The 21,718-nt window shown below is 39.3% G+C and overlaps 1 protein-coding gene across 2 annotated transcripts in view; it reads right to left on the bottom strand.

The window, feature by feature from the left end:
• Window positions 1-1,996: 1,996 nt before the first annotated feature.
• Window positions 1,997-21,718, bottom strand: part of MFSD14B (major facilitator superfamily domain containing 14B) — a 73,824-nt gene continuing 54,102 nt past the window's right edge. For both annotated transcript variants that reach the window (XM_019434299.2, XM_019434298.2), the window contains 9 exons: window positions 20,932-21,059; window positions 19,255-19,369; window positions 13,988-14,206; window positions 12,294-12,407; window positions 9,400-9,471; window positions 7,945-8,057; window positions 6,558-6,655; window positions 4,439-4,581; window positions 1,997-3,743 (listed from right to left, as the gene is read on the bottom strand). In XM_019434299.2, the coding sequence (XP_019289844.1) occupies window positions 3,492-3,743; window positions 4,439-4,581; window positions 6,558-6,655; window positions 7,945-8,057; window positions 9,400-9,471; window positions 12,294-12,407; window positions 13,988-14,206; window positions 19,255-19,369; window positions 20,932-21,059 (1,254 nt within the window). In that variant the 3' untranslated portion in view covers window positions 1,997-3,491. The remainder of the gene's footprint in view (window positions 3,744-4,438; window positions 4,582-6,557; window positions 6,656-7,944; window positions 8,058-9,399; window positions 9,472-12,293; window positions 12,408-13,987; window positions 14,207-19,254; window positions 19,370-20,931; window positions 21,060-21,718) is intronic.

Genomic DNA, 21,718 nt, shown 5'->3' with positions numbered 1-21,718 from the left:
AACCAATAACAAAATAAAATGCTATTTTCTTGAAAAAATAAAAATTCCAGAAATAGACCCCACACATCATTGTCCATCAAATTTTTGACATGTGTGCTAACACCTTTCAGTGGGGAAAGAATCTCTTCAAACAAGTGGTACTTAGATCACTGAATATTCACATGAGAAAGAATGAGACTGAAATATCTCACATAACATATAAAAATTAACTCAAAATGGGTCAAAGACTAAAACTCTTAGAAAATAAGGGTAATTTTTCATAACCTTGTATTTGGTAATGAATTCTTCGATGGGACACCAAACATAATAAGCAACAAAAGAAAACACGGAGAGGCTGGATGTCATCAAAATTAAAACTCTTCAAAGTACACCATTAAGAAAGGGAAGACAACCCACAGAATGGGAGAAAACATTTGCCAGCCATTTACCTGATAAGAACCTAGTATCCAGAATATGTAAAGAACTCTTACAACTCAACAACAGAACAACATCCCAGTTCAAAATGGGGGCATGAACTTAGACATTTCTCCAGACAAAATACACAAATGGCAAACAACTCATGAAAAGAGACTCAAATCGTTAGTCATTAGGAAAACTGCAAGTGAAAACCACATTGAGGTACCATTTTAAACCAACCATAATTATCTATAAATGATGACAAAACAGAAAACAACAAGTGCTAGACAAGGATATGGAGAAATTCGCACCTTCTACATTACTGATGGGAACGTAAAATGTGCAGCTGCTGTGAAAAAGACGGTGGTGGTTCCTCAAATAAACAGTTGCCATGTAAACCAGCAATTCCAATCCCAGGTATATTCCAAAGAAGAATTGAAAGCATGTTTACATAAGACTTGGATAAGATTGTTCATAGCAGCATTATTCATAATAAGCTAAAAGTGGAAACCCAAATGTCCATTTACATTTGACTGATAAATGAATAAAGGGAATGTGGTATGTTCATATGATGGAATGTATTTCAGCCTTTAAAAAGGAATAAAATTTGACACATGGATGAAACTTCAACATGGATGAACCGTGGAAACATGCTGTATGAAAAGAACTGGACACAAAATGTCACATATTGTAGGGTTGTGTTTATATTAAATGTCCAAAGTAGGCAAATCTCTATAAAGAGAAAGCAGATTACCAGTTGCCAGGTAATGGGGATAAGGAGAACTGGTAGTGACTGGTAAGGGATATGGTGTTTCTTTATCGGGATGATGGAAACGTTCTAGAGACAGTGCTAACAGCTGTACAACCATGTGAGTAAGTTAAAAACCACTGTATGGCACACTTTGGAATGGTTAAAATGGTGAATTTTATCTCAATTTTGACAAGCAGTGGTAAAAATGTCATGGGGGCATTTAAAAACATTGTGGCAGAATTGTGGTACATAGAATTTACCATTTTAACCATTTTCAATAGTTCAGTGGCATTGAGTACATTCACTTTTATGCAACATCTCCAGAACTTTTCTCATCCTGCAAAACTGAAACTCTACCCATCAAACAAGAAGCTCCCGCTTGCCCTTTCCTCTAATTCTGGGAACCCCTATTGCACTTTCTGTCTGAATTTGACTAGATACTTCACAGAAGTGGATAATAGTCCTTTTGTGCCTGGCTTACTTCATTTAGCAGGTCTTGAGTGTTCATCCATGTTGTGGCGTGCGTCAGAACTTCCTTTCTTAGGCTGAGTATTTCATGGTATGTGTGTGCCACAGTACTTTCATCCACGCATCCAACACTGGACGTGCATTGGCCATTGTGAACAATGCTAATAAAACAGGCATACAAATACGTTTGTGTCCCTGGGTTATTTTTTTAATAAAAAAAAGTTATGGTTTGTTTTTGAAGGGAGTCTGTTACAAATCACTTTTTTTGAAAATAAACCTATCTTTTGCATTAGCTTAAGGATTAGCAATTTAGTTGATAGCCACCGAAAAGAGAACCTGAAGACTGATGGTACTATTTGCTTTAAAGAAACACCAAAGACATAAAAGTATCCATTGCAAATTTATTATGCATTAGGAAGCTTAACTTAAAAACCAACAGCATAGTAAAAAGATATGTTATCTGTTCATAGCAGAACAGGTTTCAAAATATATTTTCTTTTAAATGTATTCAGTCAGTACACAATCCTTATAAAAAATGTATATATATTTTTCTGTCAACACCTTCATTACATTTATAAATACAAGATTTACACAGCACCCCATCAAAAAAAAATTTAAAACTCCTTACAAATATCTACATATATTTCATACCTATAAAACTTTCAGAGGAGTGCTCTGTTAAAGGTGGGTGGGCCCTAGTTAATGGTCCATTTACTGGTGCAGCAAAATACATATAAATCTGTAAATTTTTCTGTCCATAAAACATCTCGAAAAATTAGCAAGACACTTATTTCTGAAACTGAGCTTCCTAAACCACCATGTTTTAGAAAAGAATTTAATGTGCATATTCCCATGAGATTCAAAAGTCAGATAAACAGATGGAAATACTGACGAAACAAATGCACACTAACAGAGCAGTTAAGGCAGGAGTGTGATGAGTGAGAAAAACTCAGAAGACAAACACAGAAGATGCAGCAAGGAGCAGATGGTAATAATACGTTCTATGGTCCGAAGTTGGATATAAATTCTGCCGGTATCCAGTCACTAATTCTCATCCTCACTTAGTAATATTTATATTGTCAAAAACTTTCTTAGAGGCTTCCTTCAATTTCTGTGTTGCCACCAGACTAGTCGATGTGTATTTTTCTTCTGTAAAATCACCTTGGATCTGACCCAAACACTAGCAATCTGAGTTGCCAGTTCTTCATAATTTAAATTTTTAAGAAAAATTTCCTTTATCTAGTAAAGGTTATCACTGATCAATATTAATAATGTCCAGAGGTTTATATGCTGAATTTCATTCTAGCCAAGAATAGGAAGTAGAAGGAAAAGGAGAATAAGACTTGGGTTTTTGTTTGACCTTTGAACAAAGGCAAGAGATCCCTGAAACTGAGTGACTCTTGGAGTGGCCACTCACGAACACCTGTGGGCTAAGCGGGCAAGGATCAGAGAAGCAGGAAGGAAGAAAATAAGAAGGGACTTTTCACCTCAACTCCTGTCCACACCCCCTGTACCTTCCACGGAAAGGGAGATGGAAAGACCGCTATCACTCCAGAATTACTCAAGGAAAGCCAGGCTTCCTACCACAGATACGAAATCTTTCTATTTAAGTTTTGAAGTGTGGACTCCAGATGACTTTGAGAGCTGCAATACTCTTTGCAGGAAAGTACTTCAAATCTTGTTCTAATGTACAAACAAAAAGAAGAAAAGAACCAGGAGGAGGAAGGAGGCAGAAGGGTGGAGGGAGTCACTTCTCAAACCTGGCCCTGAAGGATGCCGCTAATATCTTCCCTCCAGCACCATGAAATCTCCTACGTGGTGTGGCTCCCCATGGCTCTTAGAGACGGCATCTGCAGAACCCTCCTTTGTGCCCAGTTTACAGCTCGGTGCACTGATTCCCAGACTCCTCGAAAGAAGAGAGCTCCCAGATGCTGCTGTCTTGCAGCAGTGGCTCAATGTCCTCATCACTGCCCCGCTCTGGCATGTTGGTCAGGCTGCCGCTGATGCTGTTGCTGTGTTTTTGAATTCCACTGCCTTTACTATATTCAGGGATGAATAAGGCAACCAGGAAAGACAAAAGAACTATACATGCCCCAAATAAAAACGGCGGGCCTGGGATGACAGCTCCCTGATGGGCAAGGGAAACAAATGGAGACAAAGAATTAGGTTAGTCTTCAATCCAAAATTAGTCCTAGGTGACTCCCCAAAACCACCAAAAAGTAAATCCTTTTTTCATAAGCAAATGTTGCATTAAGTATCAAGGCAGAATCTAAGAGAGCTTGGTGTCTGGAATAGGACAGAGGGCAACCAGCCACTGCTCTTTGCACTGCTTCTCAACTGCTTAGATGGCAGTTGTGGATCTCCAGTGCTACCCTATAACCTTAGGTCAGCACTCTGTTCATGAACATGAAGAGCAGTTCCATACAGAAATTAATACTGAACACTGCCTTGAAGGAAGGACTGAAGAAATATCAAATAAATAGGAAAAGCACTCTAAAGCACTCTAAAGTTTCTAGCAGGGATTTAGGTCATCTCGCTTTTTATTTGGCCTGGTTGGGCTTCACGGAAGGAAGGCATTCTGACCAGAGTGCTTGAGTAGGTCAAAACGGACTCTGAACAAGATTAAGACAGAGCTTTTGAAGAATATATTAAATCACTGAAATGATCCTTCCCCAATCCCAGGAATGCACGGAACACAGCACTTACTACTACCAAATACAATAGTAACATTATATAAACAAGAACGTTCTCCAAATTTAAGTTCAGAATTTGCTGGAATCAGACACAGTGGTTGTTATACAACTAGACTTATCACCAGTTTACCTGCAAGGCAGTATTATCAGAATTCAATTCCGGTTCCAACTCAGTCAGTTCCACATGGAACATGTAGAATATGAAGCCATACAGTGCTGGCCCCAGGCCATTACACAGTCCTCTTATTCCAGTTATGATCCCCTGGGCAACTCCTGTATCAGAACAAAGAGAAGGGAGCCGGTCTTCTCAGAAAAGCATCTCAAAATTAGGGACTTACATAAAGTAGATAAGGGACTTTTAGCCTCCTGTAGTTTCATTTGGTGCACAAATGTTTTCTTGGTTTTACTGTGTCCTTTTAATACGGTCTTACTCTCTGCCCTAAGATCTATAAGGAGAAATGACAGAGATGATTGTGAAATCTCTTTTGGGGCTGAACCGCCCCCGCCCCCGCCCTCCAATAACAGCTAGATCCTTCCTATAAATGGGGAATAACAAAATGAAAAACTTTAATATTCCTCATTTACAGGTAATTTCCACTTTTCTATGGAATGAAATTTTCCTTCTCTACTCATCTAATGGTGCTTTAAAAATCTCCCCTTTGTCTCCCAGAGTCCTGGTGTAAGTCCACAGCAGCCCCAATGCCGTGTACTCCCATGTTCCTCATGGTGACCTGTACTGAAAAATCCCAGAAGGACCAACTTCTAGATATCTCTGGCTTCTAACATGACAGATAAAATATTAGCCTGAAGCATATGAAATGGATGTTTCCTAAGTTACAAATGTTCAAAACATTAGGTTCAACTTAATACAATGTGTTCTAATAATGTTGTATGCTGACATTTAGAGAAACATCTGTACTAAAACGTATGAGCATAACAGGAGCCAAAGAAGATTCACCTTATGAAAGACCAGATGGTGCCTGTCAGACTTCAGGGCAGTGCCCATCCCCACAGGTGGCTCACATCTTCAGGAACAATTCCTCCCAAGGACACATGGACCAGTGAACTCCCACAGTCACTGTGACACATGGCATTTGTGGTGTTCAAGTGACACTTTAAATTTTTGTTTTTAATGTTTAATTTTTGAGAAAGAAACACGAGACAGAGTGTGAGCGAGGAAGGGGCAGAGACAGACACACGGAATCTGAAGTGGGCTCCAGGCTCCGAGCTGTTAGCACAGAGCCTGACACAGGGCTCAAACTTGCAAACTGTGAGATTATGACCTGAGCCGAAGTCAGACACTTAACCAACTGAGCCACCCAGGTGCCCCTCAAGTGACACCTTAAAACTGGTGAATAAGATGGTTAATTTCTGATGTGGAAAACTAGGTGCAATGAATAAACAATATTTTCCAACCTAGTTTTTTATTAAAACTTTTTAAAAGGCTCTAACACATTAAAAAAATTTTCTTTCTAAAATTCAGTACTTCCTGACAATATAGTAAGCCATTAAGAGAGAAGAAAAGGAACTGCCTGAGAGAGAAGCCAGAAGCACAAGAAGGATGAAGTAAGAGTCTAGATGTAGGGGTGCCTACATGGCTCAGTCGGTTAAGCATCCAACTCTTGACTTCAGCTCAGGTCATAATCTCATGGTTTGTGGGTTTGAGCCTTGCGTTGGGTTCTGTGCTGACAGTGTGGAGTCTGCTTGGGATTCTCTCTCTGCCCCTCCCCTGCTCATGCTTGTGTGCACTCTCTCTCAAAAATAAATAAAAAAGAGTCTAGATGCAGAGTGCTATTCTCCACATGGTTGTCTTCATTTTGTTTCTCACTGTGCATTTAACTACACATATTTATCTTTTATCCTCTCAAAGAATCACTTCCTAAATTAAGCTAATGGCCTTTGATTCCAAACTAAAGAAATTTAAGTGATTACAGTGATTATAAATAAAGAGCTCACTGCTTTGCTAACCAGTTCATCATTCATTATTCGACATACATCTGTTAAAAGGATTATATAGTCTAGGTAATTCTTACGGTAACACAAAAAAGGAGTCAAAACCGAAAAGAGAAAATGAACAGTTCTAACTGCTTAGTCCAGATTTAAAGACTGTAAGATCAACGCAGGAAGTAAAACAGAAAGGCATGGTTGCTGAGAGAGGACCACATGGCTGTCACGTGCTCCATGAGCCTCCCCTACTCCAGGTTTATCTTAGCTGAAAGAGGAAAACAGCGAGGGGACAGTGACCTCACCTTGCTGATCTGACTCTGCGTTCCGAGAGACAAGGGCACTGACTGCAGGAAATGTGATGCTGGACATGGCGGCCACCGTCCCTGCTGCCCACATCATCCTGCAATGACAAGACAGGCTGCAGTCAGGCGGCAGGCCAGCCCCAAGCAGCTTGCTGTTCAGAGTACAATCTGGCAAGATCACAAAGTGCTTTCTGTTTTCTCCTGTTGTATTTATTTTTCCCCTCTTTAAAAATGTTTATTTTATTTTACCTCTTTGGAAATCTGTACTTCCTGCTTGTTTTCCCAGTACCAACTTTAGATGTAATAAGCTTAGTGAAGTTTCAAGGATTTCTTGTTTCTATAAACACATCTTCTTCACTGATTTTCCACTTTTCTCTCTGTACTTCTCACCTTTACACTGCCCTTAAACTGCTCAGTTTGCCACCCCACAAGGAAGTGTCACGTGCCACCAGTGGAAACAACAGAGACCTGATGTTCAGGATCACCATGAAAGGAACGTAAGTGCATGTCAGTATTAGTAGGAGTGTGAGCAACACGCAGCCCTAATGGCCGAAAATCTGCCTGGCCAGACTTCCTTGGGGCTGAACATGCACATCCTTATTGAAAAGAAAAAAAAACCCTGCATTTCAACAAAATCCTTTAAACATACCACGAGTCGGACTGAATCAGCTACTGAACCAAAGTTCACAAGACTGAAATCTTAAAAAACAAGAAGAATCAACCACTGAACCAATGACCACATTTCTAGTTCCTCTAAGTTATGTCATCCATTTACATGCGAAAAATGAGGATCAATTCTAGTATTTAAAATGGAGCTAGAAACTTGGGTATGGGTATTTGGTGACCAGGCACATGTATCTTCTTGTTCTTCAGGGCTTATTTTGACCTTCCTGTTTGTGGGACTCTAATATGCTAGCAGTAATAACTACCTTAGGGCACACATGATTTTGGAGGGGATCTTAGTGTTCATCTAATTCAGATACTTTCTTACAAAGGTTAAATCGTTACCCAAAGTCACTCAGCTAATTATGGCAGTGAACCCTGTCACAACCATTTTTTCTTGTCTTCTTGTGTTGCTCTGGACTGTGTGATGTCATTAAAAATTGACAAGTGTGTATAAAAGTAGACCTAATTGGAGGGGTTGGAAGAGGAGACACACACATTGGATTAAATAAAAACTTCACCGCTGAGGTAAAGGTAATCTGAACAATCTTAGATTATCCAGATCCATCATTCCCTAAATTAGGTCTAAAGACAGATTTTGAAATGCTGAATATACCAAACTCCCAAGTAACCCTTGCTTCCTTCACCTCACACTCACCAACTCAAGTTCCTGTCAAGGGTGCTTTTGTCTGATAGTTTATGAGAATCCAAAGGAGAGGCTTACCAGGCCTGAGATCCAAAACCATACCAGGCTAACTGGAACATCTGGAAGCCCAAGCCAAGGAGGACAGTATTCTTATTCCCCAACGATCTCATCAAGATGGTAAGAAAGACTGTCTGTAAACAAAGGAGATAATCTTGAGAAACCATGTGACCACATAGATTTGATGCAGGCTCTGTGAGGGAAGCCCATTAATGATGGCCAGGGACCTCTACTGGCACATAGCCTGGTCTGAGACCTGGGGCTCAGGGCCTTCAACCTCCTTCCACAAAGCCTGTTCATCTAATCCTTTGCTAGCATTACCCAAAAGGTCATCATAGCTGGTTAATTATCATGATTGAGAAGGACATGGCTCAGACTCTTAACCACCAGCGAACAGCAACCCCCTGCTGAACATTTACAGAATATGTGGGATTTTGCTGGAGGTTAACAGTGTCACAAAGTTGGATTGATATAAATTGGATTTTAACAAAGCTATACTCTGCTGCTAAAAAACAAAACAAAACCAAACCCCACAAAAGTAGCTCAGATAGTCTGTAAAGAGAATAAAAGAGGAGTCTGGGTAATCAACTAACCAGTTACTATAAAAACAAACCAAAACCACAAGCAACTTGAAAGCTCAACATAATTTACATTCACTGATACAGTTCAGTAAGGAGAAATAAAAGGCTTTTGCCTTGATGCCTTCCTTTGAGCCCTGTCAATTCTAATGTGCAGGCAAAACAGTTCCATAGTCTTCTGGTTTCTCCCCGAGAGAATTCTCCCAGAAGAGGGCTCTGCTTGGCACTCTACTATATAAAGCAGCATGAAGCCATCTTAGGGAATTGGCTTCTAGGCAGTTCCATGTGGTATCTGAATTCACCCAGGCATGTCAGTGAGTTAAAGGTCACATGACTTGCCTTTTGTGGTCCTACATTTATAATACATAGGGAATGTTTAATGCTCTTTACTCATTATATATATTCTAATGCACTGATTTACCACATCTCTTCAGTCCTGGGGATTATAGCAGGGTTTGCAACAGTTACTGATTTTCATTTCTGTTTTCCACTTCTGCCAAATCTTCAACATTAAAATACTGAAACATTCTCCTGATTATTTTGCAGTATCTGGAGTTAGACTGTTGTTAGTGGTTATAAAGCAAATTTTTATCTGCTGAATTGACCCAGTAGAGTAACAAGTATCCTAACAAGTACTGAAAAGTTGTCTTAACTTCCTAAATCACAACCTCAACATTCTATTAAAAGTAGAATGGTTCTGTAGACTATCCATGTCTGTTTACTGGGTCTGATACTGTACCATAGATATACAAGATGTTACCATGGATGGGGAGGAGGGGGTACAGACTTATTGTGCAGGGGATCTCAACGAACATTTCTTTGCAGTTTCCTGTAAATCTAGTTACTTCAGAATTAAAATGTAAAAAAAGAAAACAAAAACGGGTAAAATGTCACTTACCTGAGCCACAATAGACAGAATTCCTACCATAGCTATGAATGCTGCAATCTTAACAGATCCAAAACCTATGACCTGTGGAAATGAAAGAAAACACTTTTGTAATAGAGACATTATAAAAATAATCCCCATCTCCAACCCACTAAGAGACAAACATAGTATCACCAAACACTAGAGAGAACATGAGGAAAATGGTTTGACTTTGGTGCTGCCAGCAGAGAATTTGCTCATTACCAAAGTTGGCGGCTCTCAACTTTGGCTGTACACTGAAATCATCGGGGCAACAGGGAAGGGGGGAGCAATGAAATGCTGTAACCCACGGGAGACCAATTAAATCAGACTCTCTGGGCCCAGCCACAGGCATGTTTAAAAAACTTCCATGGTGATTCCAGGAGCAGCCAAAGTGAGCTGGCAAGGATTTCTAAGCCTCTTAACCTCAACTGAAGCTCTGAAAGGCCACTTCAAGTTTTAAATATCAAGTTTTAAAAAAGTTAAATATTTTTGCCCTCTATTGAAACCCTATAAAAATCGGGAAAAGGACTTAAAAACTATTATACATTCCATTCATTTAATAAATGATTGTCTTGCTTCCAGTCACACAACTAGCTGATAAAAGAGCTAGAATCTCAGGTTCCCAAATCAGGGCTGCTGACGAACAACAGCCTATCACTTGCCAATCAAATGCAATTAAAAAAAAATTGGAACCTGAAAATAGAGATTTAGGGACTATTTCTCAGCCTATATTTGTAAACATAAACATATCTATACTTAAAACAGCTTTATTGAGAGAAAGCTGAAATATCCTATAATTCACCCATTAGATATGTAATGAGTTTAGTACATTCACAGAGTTGGGCAACCACCAACACAACTGCAGATGATGTCCTCACTCCTCAAAGAAACATGGTACCACATCAGGAGTCCCACTGCCCTGGCCCATCCCTCCATCCAGCCAGTGATAATACTTCTGTCTCTGGGTCTATTTATTCTGAGCATCTCACATAAATCCAATCAAACAATCTATGGTTGCAGTTTCTTTCACTTGGCACCATGTTCCACAGTTCATCCCCACTGAAGACTTAGCGCTTCACTGCTTTTTCTTGCCAAATGTTAACATCCCATTGTACGGATTTGCCACATTTGTTGATCCATTTCATGAGCTGATGAACATCTGGGTTGTTTCTACTTTTTGGCTATTATCAAAAATTTCTGTAAAGGTTTCTATGTAGATGTGTGTTGTAGGAATAGATTTGTGGGAACCCTATGCTGAACACCTTGAGAAACTGCCTATCCCATTTCACATTCCCACCAGTCATGTCAGAGTTTCCATTTCTTCACACCCTTGTCTTTTGGTTACAGCCATCTTAGCAGGTATGAAGTGGTATCTCATTTTGATTTGCATTTCCTCGATGGCTAATGTTCAGTATCTTCTCATGTGCTTATTGGTCATTTGTGTATCTTCCTTGGGCAAGTATCAATTCAGTCTTTTTTGAATTTTTTTCAGTTGGGTGGTCTTTTCATTTTTGAGTTAAAAACTTATACTGGCTATAAATTCCTTATCAGATGTACAAACACCAAATGCAGTTTGAACATGTGTGTGTGTGTGTGTGTGTGTGTGTGTGAACTGCTCTTAAAAGTGAGCACAAATACAAAATAACGTAAAATGATCCTGATTTACCATTAAGTGTTGGTGGTAGTGACGTAAGCATATGTGCAGGAAAAAAGGGTAGAAAAGAAAATATCCACAGTTGCTTATTCTGAAGGAAGATGATTTTTCACTTCCTTAAGCTTTCCCATTTTTCCTACATTGAATGTACCTTTAATTTAACGCATAATTTAATTACAAAAGCACATACGATTTTCTACATTAAATATGTTACCTCATTGGTCTTCCCTCTAAATCTCCAGCATCTGCTCACAAAAATGAATAAAACTGAAATAGAACTGTTTACAAAAACAGTTTTACTTATATACCCCCATATAAAATATTAGTCTCATACTCTCAGGAAAACTAAAAGAATGGCAAGTTTAACAAGTTTCAATTAAAAATATCTCCCGACGGGCGCCTGGGTGGCGCAGTCGGTTAAGCGTCCGACTTCAGCCAGGTCACGATCTCGCGGTCCGTGAGTTCGAGCCCCGCGTCAGGCTCTGGGCTGATGGCTCGGAGCCTGTTTCCGATTCTGTGTCTCCCTCTCTCTCTGCCCCTCCCCCGTTCATGCTCTGTCTCTCTCTGTCCCAAAAATAAATTTAAAAAAAAAAAAAAAAAAAAAAAATCTCCCGACAGAGAGGAATTTATCTTAGGAGGAGACCGGCTCTGCCACATGGAATAAACCATAGAAGGACTTCCAGTGAAATCGGTAAAAGACTGGGGCAGGATTGCCATGGAAGGCAACATGCGTCTCCGCAATCCCAGAGAAACAACAACAGTTGGAAAGGGAACTTGGTTTTAAATTGCCTTAAGCTAACCGCCTTTTTGGGGGGAACAAGGTAAAGTATACATTTTTAAAGGGAAAAAAGGTTAAGGGAGAGATTATTTAGATGACTGTTTGCAAGCCCCCTTGAAGTCCACAGCAGTGTTGAGCTATGGCCTTCTGAAGATGTCCCAGGTCAGTTCACATCAAATCAACTTGACCTCTCTTTGTGAAATTTAAATGATACATTCTGTTTATGCTCTCAAGGAAATTTTTCTCACAGTCTACATTTTATAGTATTTGAAAATATCATTGTATTAAAGGTTCCTCTGATTGCTACTTATACATCAGCACCTACACTTAAACTATAGCTAGAAGCAGGTCCACACATTTTTTCCGCTATACGGTTTTCCTCAAAATACCTTTAGACAAATCCTAATCTTTGATTTCTTCATGTTCTAAAGCTACTAGGCACCCATTACCCACCTGTCTGAGATAGAGAAAAAAACTTGAATACTGTCCAGCTTCAGGAAGGTATGAAAGAAACACGGTGATGCAAATTAGTAAGACAGTAGAATCTTTTCCAACTTTCTTCAGTGACTAGGAATAAGCAGAAAGAGAAACACATAAAAAGTAGGAGACACTGACTGAATCACTGATATTCTGGGATACTGGTTTCATTGTTTTGATCTATTTGGGTGAATTATAAAAGTTGAACAGATTAGAAAAACAAGTAAATATTAACTCTATGGCTGTAAGTCCTAATTTCATAATTTTATGTTTACAGTTTTACAGCTTAAAAAACAAAACAAAAAACAAACACTTGCTCATCTTTGTTAACCATACTAGTTCACACACCCTGTGAATAGATCCTGAAAAAATACTGCTCCAGAACCTTTTAAGAAAATCTCATCTCTTTCATTCATAATATAACCCCTTTATAAACACTTCAGGGTTTTTATTATATGTAAATTTACTATATTCTTTAAAATGTTAATATTCAATTGGCCTGTAAAACTGGAAGCCAAATAAGTATGTTCTAGTCATGGGGTCAGTGACAAGATTCTCTGACCAGTAACAGCTTTTTCAATCTTCTTACAAAAATTTGAATCTTCCTTTTTTACACAGAATTGTTGAGAAGACCAAAAGGTGAGCTGAGGACTATAAAGTGCTTCTGTCTATGGAGACCTTGCTGCACACCAGACACTAGGTGAGTTAACTTATATACTCACCAAAACTCCCACACTAGCCTGGAAAGAATACACGGTAGTAGTCGTGCTTCACAGATGAATTTCCGTGTGTAACCTGGTCACTACATGACAAGAAAGTAGGAGGCGTGACTGGCTCCCAGGTCCATACCTGGTTTCCTTCTCTAAGCACCTCTTTCTCCATGTCTGACATTAGGGCACACACAAAATGACCGGGGGCTCTAGGTCATGGAGGCTTTTTAGAAAAGAATTTCTCACGAGTTATTTTTCTTATACACATTATTTCCTCACAAGTACACTTGGGTGATTAAAATCAGCAATCAAATCTCTGGTTATTTTTTTCCACATATATTTTTCTTCAAGAACAATGTTATGTCAGACAAGGGAGGGAGAAGGGGAGAGGTAAGATTCTTTGTCTCAGTACTTTTTCTAGTTGTTAATGGGATCCTTCCAAAAAAATTAAAAATGGTAAAAGCTTTTTAAAAGTAAAGAACCCATTCAGTCCACAAAATACAAGTCCAGAGCCTCTGGTCAAAGTGGATGTACATTAACAACTGAGAAAATAGCTACTACAGTCAGGCCAAATCCATTCACCTTTTCTGAATTTAAGTGAATGAACACAACCACTTCGAATGGCCACCTTCATTTTGTTAAAAAAAAAAAAAAAAAAAAAAAAAAAGTGAAAACCACCATGCAGTAAGAAAAAAAAAAACTTCCTTCCCAAACCCTCATCAGGCATTAACTGAACATTTTTTCTTCTCTCTTCCCTCATGATACCACATGCGTGACTTAAACATAAACTCTATATAATCCTTGATTATATTATAGGATTATAATCTATAATCGTATAGACAACTACAGTCCCTTATATGCAATTTTTTTTTTCTATTTTTCCTGGAGAAAGAGAGGGATCAACAACTGATGGGATGCACTAAGCTGCAGAAATATTCAATATTTTCATGTTTTTATTACCGCAAAAGGGTCTGCTTGTTTCCAAGAAATCTTAGCTCCCCAGGAAAGCGGCCTCATTTTCTCTGGCAAAGATTCTGGAACAGCCAATAAGATGAAGCAGATGTCCAGAACAGCCACGACTGTGGCCACCAGCACAACAAGGCTGTCTCCGTAACTGGCTGAAAGGTATGCTCCAATGGCCGGGCTGCTCACCAGACTTGCTGCAAAGGTGGCTGACACCTGTGGAAAAGCACACTCTCATCCACGGTCCTGGCCACTATCACAAACACACACAGAAGGCACACTCTCACTTAGTCCCATCTGCTGCAGGTGCACACCTAATTCTGGTTCTCATGTGGAGTCCCAAAGGGACGGACCATGACTGTCCTTCCCCGGCTTTAAACAAAACAAAAGGGATGTGTTGTACATACATTTTGACAATGGAAGAGTCCTTTCATTTTAAGTACTTGTTCATAAACTATGAACTAACGAGATATCCTAGAAAGCTACAAGAATAAAAAATAATGGTATTAGAAACAAAAATTGAGAAAACCTTCCCCATAAATAAAACACACACACTTTAGGGTGCACCTGGGTGGCTCAGACTCTTGATTTTGGCTCAGGTCATGATTTCACTGCTTGTGAGGTTGGACTCCGTGCTGACAGCGTAGAGCCTGCTTGGGATTCTCTCCCTCTCTCTCTGCCCCTTCCTTGCTCGCGCACGCTTGCTCTCTCTCAAAATAAATAAAAAGTAAAATTAAAAAAACCCACCAACATACACTTTAGTCTTCTTTAATTGGGCAACAGGGATTTGGGGAGAAAAGCATGACAGAAATTTCTGCAGGGCTGATCACAAAACTTACAAATTACTCTGGGACTGTGTTGACTTCATATTCTAAAAACACTGACTGTTTGGGGTGCCTGGATGGCTCAGTCGGTTGACCGTCTGGCTTCGGCTCAAGTCATGATCTCAAGGTTTGTGAGTTCAAGCCCCGCGTCGGGCTCTGTGCTGACAGCTCGGAGCCCAGAGCCTGTTTCAGATTCTGTGTCTCCCTCTCTCTGCTCCTCCCCCACTCGTGTTCTGTCTCTCTGTCTCGGTCTCTCTCTCTCAAAAATAAACAAACATTAAAAAAATAAAATAAATAAAAACATTCACCATTTTATTATTTGGGGACCATTTCATTACCACGGAGAAGGAAAAAAACCCTGATATTCTTAGAGAAAAAGCTGTAAGAACATCAAAGCTTTTTAACTAGAGATCCCTGGGCTGTTGATTTGTGTTACTCCCAACCTGCATCCAATACCAGAGACCACAAAGCCAACTGTCACACTTGCAACCTGAATCCATGTGGAATCTCTGCACACAGCTTCCTTTACTTTGGAATGTAATCTGCATGTGCAGAAGCTTAAATGGGCAGTCTCCAAATTATAACCAGATTGAGTGCCAAAAATATAAATTGGTTATTTAAATTTCTACTAGATTTTAATAGAAACCACTGAAATCATTATCTATTATTAAAATTATGACTCCTGGTTAGCCAAAGACATTTTTCTTCACCCAATACCCTTCCAAATAAATGTAAAAATACAATATATCTGAAATTAATATTACACTAAAGACACTTAAAGCAAGTCCAATAAAAACTTTCTGGGGGAAAAAAGGAGGTGTAGAGAATTCCAATTTGGGGAACAGGAATCTTGGTTCAGTGTTTATTTAATTACCTGCTAGGTACCAGGTGACTAAGAAGACAGAGTTCCTGCCCTTCAGGTTTTTCCATATTATTTGAGAAGATCAAGGCAAACACGTAACTACATTATAAACTACAATGACATGCAAATAGCTACGGCAGCACTGCTGTGGGTTCTCGGGCTAACAACCTCTTATCTGCACAAAATGGGTCAGTAAAGTCATTTATTCATAAGTTTTTCATTATCTTAATCCTCTACCGCATTTTTGTACCTAAACCAAGAAGACACTCTACTCAATGTACAAATAAACAAACAGCAATAGAAAGGTTAAATAGCTGTCTTAAGTTCATATGATGAGCAAGAACTAGAAGTCATTTTCCAATCTCTAAAATTCATCTTTCCCACTAAAATAGAGAGTCAGATTTACATCTGCTAAATTTCAGCTGAAACTGCTTTTTATAATTCCACAGCATTCCAAGTCTAAAGAATCTAACGATAACTTGAGTTTAAAGAAGAAAACAATAATTTATTTATTTGTCAAAATGACATTTATCTACCATCATAACCGTCTTCTAGCCACATGGACATTTTCTTTTCTTTTCAAGTTTATTTTGAGAGAGAGAGAGTGAGTGAGCAGAGTAGGGGCAGAGAGAGAGGGAGGCAGAATCCCAAGCAGGTCCTGTGCTGTCAGTGCACACCCAAAAAGGGGCATGAACTCATGAACCATGAGATAGATCATGACCTGGGCCAAAATCAAGAGTTGGATGCTTAAATCAACTGAGCCACCCAGGCATCCCAAATGGACATTTTCTAAAATAAGCATTGTTCAATAACTCAAGATTTCGTCATTGCGAACAATGGACTTAAATTATTATTATTCTAGAACAACAATTTAAATGACGGCATTCTACTAAGCTCCCCTCAAAATACTTTGGAAAGGACTCAGTGCTACTTCGGATATAATGAAATTAATGCTCATTAATAAAATGGTGCATTCCAAATCATGGTAAACTTTTTTTGGAGAGAGAGAGAGTACTCACGAGCAGGCAGGGGGCAGAGAGAGAGAGTCTCCAGGCCCAGCGCAGAGCCCAACACAGGGCTTAATCTCACAACTGTGAGATCATGACCTGAGCCCAGATCATGACCTGAGCCAAAATCAAGAGCTGGATGCCGAAATCAAGCCCTGGAAATCAAGGGCACTGAGCCACCCACATGCCTCTATGTTGAACTTTTAAATTCATCTTTCTCATCCATGTGCTGCCCCCTACACTGCTCTGAGAAAGAGGTGCTCTATTTTCTGGTATTTCTACAATTTAAATATTTGTAAACTGCCATAGAGAAAACCTGAAATTAGCAAAGGCAGAAATCTTTTTTTGTTTACTTATTTTGAGGGGGGCGGCGGGGAGAGGGGAGAGACAGAGAGAGAATGCAGAGGAGGAGCAGAGAGAGAGGGAAAGAGAGAATCCCAAGCAGGCCTACACTCTCAGCACAGAGCCCAACATGGGGCTTGATCCCATGAACTGTGAGATCAAGACCTGAGATGAAATCAGGAGCCGTACATTCAACCAGCTGAGCTACCCAGGCACCCCTAACAAAGGCAGAAATCTTAATGACAATCTTTAAGCTTTCAAAACAGAGTTTAGGAAACAAGCTTAAGACTTATGAGTCTATGTATCTGAAGAGCTGAAAGCCTCCCAGTGGACTCTAATGGGAAAACAGGGTGGATGCTCTCAGACACAGAGAGGTAGCTCCACCTGTCCTTCTAACACAGCCCAATTCAGTTAGGGCCCTCAGTGCCCAGGATTCTATCCTCCCACCAATTCCTCTACTGTTCTCCACCTGTAATTTTTCCTCCCTAAATGGTACACTGAAATAGGTATTAGTGAGGTTTAGTTTCTTAAAATATGCAAAAAGTAAAACGTAAGAGAGTGCAAGTAGGGTAGGGGCGGGGAGGGGGGCGGGGACAGAGTATCTGAAGTGGGCACAGAGCTGTTAGGGCTTAAACTCATGAACTGAGAGATCATGACCTGAGCCAAAGTTGGTCACTCAACTGACTGACCCATGCAGGCGCCTCCAGGAAGTGAGATTTGAAAGGATGAGCAAGACTTGGGAAAGGAGAGAGATAATGTGGGTTTCCGGCATTCAGTCCTCCTCCAACGTGTTCAACAGCTAGATCACTCCTCTTTTATCCACCTTTTCTCAATGTAAACATTTCAAACAGAGGGAACTTGAGAGAACAAGTGGAGAATGCACCACCCCAACTACACCACTTTGCATGTGGACTGTTTTGAACTGTAGGCAATTAAGACCCAGCAGGCTCAGGGAAAGCTTTTTTGCCTTTCTTTTAATGCCTGAAAGAATTCAGACAGGGGCCTATATCAGGAAGAGAGCTATGCCAGAAATAACTTTTTATATCAGAAAGACTTATCTGCATGGCATGGCACACATTTACTTAACAAACATTTGTTCTTCCCATCTTCCTGTGAACTGTCTTCCTCCCCTCCAAAGCCCAAGACCCCTACCCTCTTTTCCTTAGCTCAGGATGGCATATAAGTCTCAACTGCGTCCCAGTCTCTCGTGTCTTTGGAGCTCTGTACAAAATTAAGTGTTTCCCTCCTATTAATCTGTGTCAGTTTAATCATTAGGCCAAAGAACCTAGAAGAAGGGGTAATTATCCCCCTGCAACAGCACGCACATACCTCAGCAAGTTCACACATTGGACACACGCCGACACATGCTCACATGACATCTTTTCCCCTGAGCCACATGAGTAGTCAAGACACTGAGCTAAAGGGCTTTAGCCTCCATCTTCTACAAGTCTTTCTTCCCTACGGAACTGCAATGCCATCATCACACTTCGGAAAATCAGAAATTATCTAACACTTACCAAGAAGAGATCTGTAGCTTTCATTAAGCACTCCACAATTACACAGTACCATATCCCAAGTAAGTGCCTGAGACATGCAAGCAGCAATAAATATAGTAACAGTGGATTAACATGGTTGAGGCACAACATCTCCCTAACTGTGAATTAGGTGCATGGGGACTTATCTCAGCACCAGTTTACTGTTTATGGTTCCTCAAGACATAAGCCAACAAGAAACAAATCAACTTTTTAAAATATTTTGCAGTCAACAACTCACATTCCTGACAAACTTCCAACCCTATACATTATTATACATTATTAGCAATTTCCATCTGGCTACTTTAAACTTCATCAATTTCCATAGCAGTGCCTGGGTGGCTCAGTGGGTTAAGCATCTGACTTCAGCTCAGGTCATGATCTCACAGTCCATGAGTTCGAGCCCCGCGTCAGGCTCTGTGCTGACAGCTTAGAGCCTGGAGCCTGCTTTGGATTCTGTGTCTCCCTCCCTCTCTGCCCTTCCCTGCTCATGATCTGTCTCCCTCTGTCTCAAAAATAAATAAAAACATTAAAAAAAATTTTTTTTTAAACTTCATAAATCTTTTTTATTTTAATTGCTGTAGATTTTATGTAAGTCAGTATTTACAATTTTTTTTTAATACTTAACACTTTAATACTTTAACACAATTTAATTATAAATACTTCTCTGGTTACAATACATAAACTATAATCTTACCCATCCATAAGCAGTACTTCGCTCGTGTTCCTGAGTGACATCAGCTACATAAGCAAATATCACAGAGAATGTGACCGAGAAGACTCCAGACACAGAAATCATCGCAAAATACCACCTATAAAAAGATTATTTTAATTACCTGGAAGAGAGGTGGCAGTGTGCATACACTTTCATAACCAGAGCTAATGATATTATGTAAAGATTATAAACAAATAAAAACAAATATATGTATGTGTATATTTAAAGATATAATGGACTACTAATAAACTGATAATCAGGATGGGGAAGAAGTAGAAACATACCAATTTTGTAATTGCTCAAAGGATGTCAGTACATGCAGGTGAAAAAATGAAAGAATAAGGGGATTAAGTAAAGATATAATCTTAAAGGTAGCCAACAGAAGAGAAATAAAAACTTAAAATTTCCTAGCTTTAGCTAAGAAAAAGAAACATACAGCATATGACTTTAAGAGAGCTACACAAAGGCAGAAATCATAACAAAAGTATTAATGTATTTAACACTAAAAATTTCAATCATATGCACAGATGCTTTTAAATAAATATTGTTAAGATACCAACAAACAAAATCTCACAGAACAAAAAGTAGGATTTATCCTAGGGCAAAGGATATTTCAAGATTAGAAAATACATTAATATAATTCATCATAGTGATAGATAATATTTTTCAACAAAAGCTACCTTAATACTTAAATGATGAAACACTGTAACATTTCCTTTATATACATGAAAATGTTAGGTCCACAATTATCACTTTTATTTAACATTCTTCATTAGTCAATGTAAGTAGCAAAAGCAACAGCATGAAAACTGGAAGGGAAGAGGCAAAATCATTTAAAGATCTAAAGAAAAATATTTTAAGGTATTGAGAGGACATTAAAAGAAAAAGCCCTCATTTATCAGAAAAGCATGACTTGTTCTTGGACATAAAGACTCAATATCAAAAAGTATTTTATAAGATTCATCATCTGGTAGAAAATAAAATGATCCACCATGGGTACCCAACATATTTACAATGGAACAAATATTGACATAAAATTATGAGATAATCAAATGACATTTACCCAAGCCAATAAATACTGCATTAAAACAACAACAACCCCTTCCATTCTAAGGTGTGTTCTTTACACCTTATGAAGAACATCTCAGCATTTTGGCCAAATACCATCCTCTGCAACTAAGAAAAACAACTAAGGTACAGCTCAGGTACAAATTCCAACCCATCTTTGGTAACTGAAGAGACTTGGTTACTTGTTAATACTCTCTATCATGAAAAATGAGATCAAATTCAAATTCCTATTATGAGTGAGAATAGGCTATTGGTCTAATAACTACAATGTACTCAAAAGTGACTCCTGTCTATTGATATAAACTGTTCATACAGTGCCCTAGAGCAGTGAGCTGACACAAACACATTTGCAGTCACAAGGGTTGAGTACAGAAATGGTACACCCCCTCCCAGGACCCGATCCTTTAATTAACCTCATGGCAACATCTTTAAATGTCTTAAAGCCCAAACTGGCTTTCAGTATTATCAGAGAGATTAAATAAAAACACGGGTACCAACTGCTTTGAAATAGTTAAGAAATGCTCTGCGGATGTATTATTCACATGTGACCCAAAACAGATAGTCATGATGGTGGAAGGTCAAGCCACTCACCACGGGCTGATCCTCATCAGTGGAATTGGGAAGCAGGTGAAGAAGACGGTGCCCAGGAGAAAGGGTTTCCTCCCCCACACATCAGACAGAGCGCCTATGAGGGGGGCACTCAGAAAAGATAGCAGGCCCTGGAGAGGAAAAACAGAAACAAAGGTCAAATGTACAATGTGATCCCCCAATTACTTGTAATTCTTATTTTCTAAATGCTTCAATTTATTTTTTTTTTGCCCCCAAACAGAATAATTTGAAGCATTAAATGCAAATTATCATTTAAAAACATTCTAGGGGCGCCTGGGTGGCTCAGTCAGTTAAGTGTCTGACTTTGGCTCAGGTCATGATCTCACGGTTTGTGGGTTCAAGCCCCACATCAGGCTCTCTGCTGTCAGCACGGCACCTGCTTCAGATCCTGTCTCCCTCTCTCTCTGCCCCTCCCTTGCTCACACTCTCTCAGAAATAAAATGAACTTAAAAATACAACAAAAACCATTCTAACAAATTTCTAAACATGCTTTAGAAAAGGAAAAAAGGGGGGAGAGTTTGTTTTTTAGGAGAAACTGAAGAAGAGGGGATAGGAAATATGTACACCTATTTTACATATCTTTACACCAAGCATACGGGAAGAGGCCAAAACTTATTTCATTTTAATAAATATGCATAGCTCTAAATCAACTGCTCCAATGAAGGTATTTTCTCACTTGCTACCTGGTCCCTGACCCTGGTCCTCCAGACAATATGTGCTCCCTTTGATGAGCTGCAAACCTTGCTCGGATCCCTTCTTTAAAACCCTG

The sequence above is a fragment of the Panthera pardus genome, unplaced genomic scaffold (assembly GCF_024362965.1).
Source record: "Panthera pardus isolate Hobbes unplaced genomic scaffold, ASM2436296v1 HiC_scaffold_20, whole genome shotgun sequence".
NCBI classification, from domain to species: Eukaryota; Metazoa; Chordata; class Mammalia; order Carnivora; family Felidae; genus Panthera; species Panthera pardus.
This window is presented reverse-complemented; position numbering and strand designations above follow the sequence as displayed.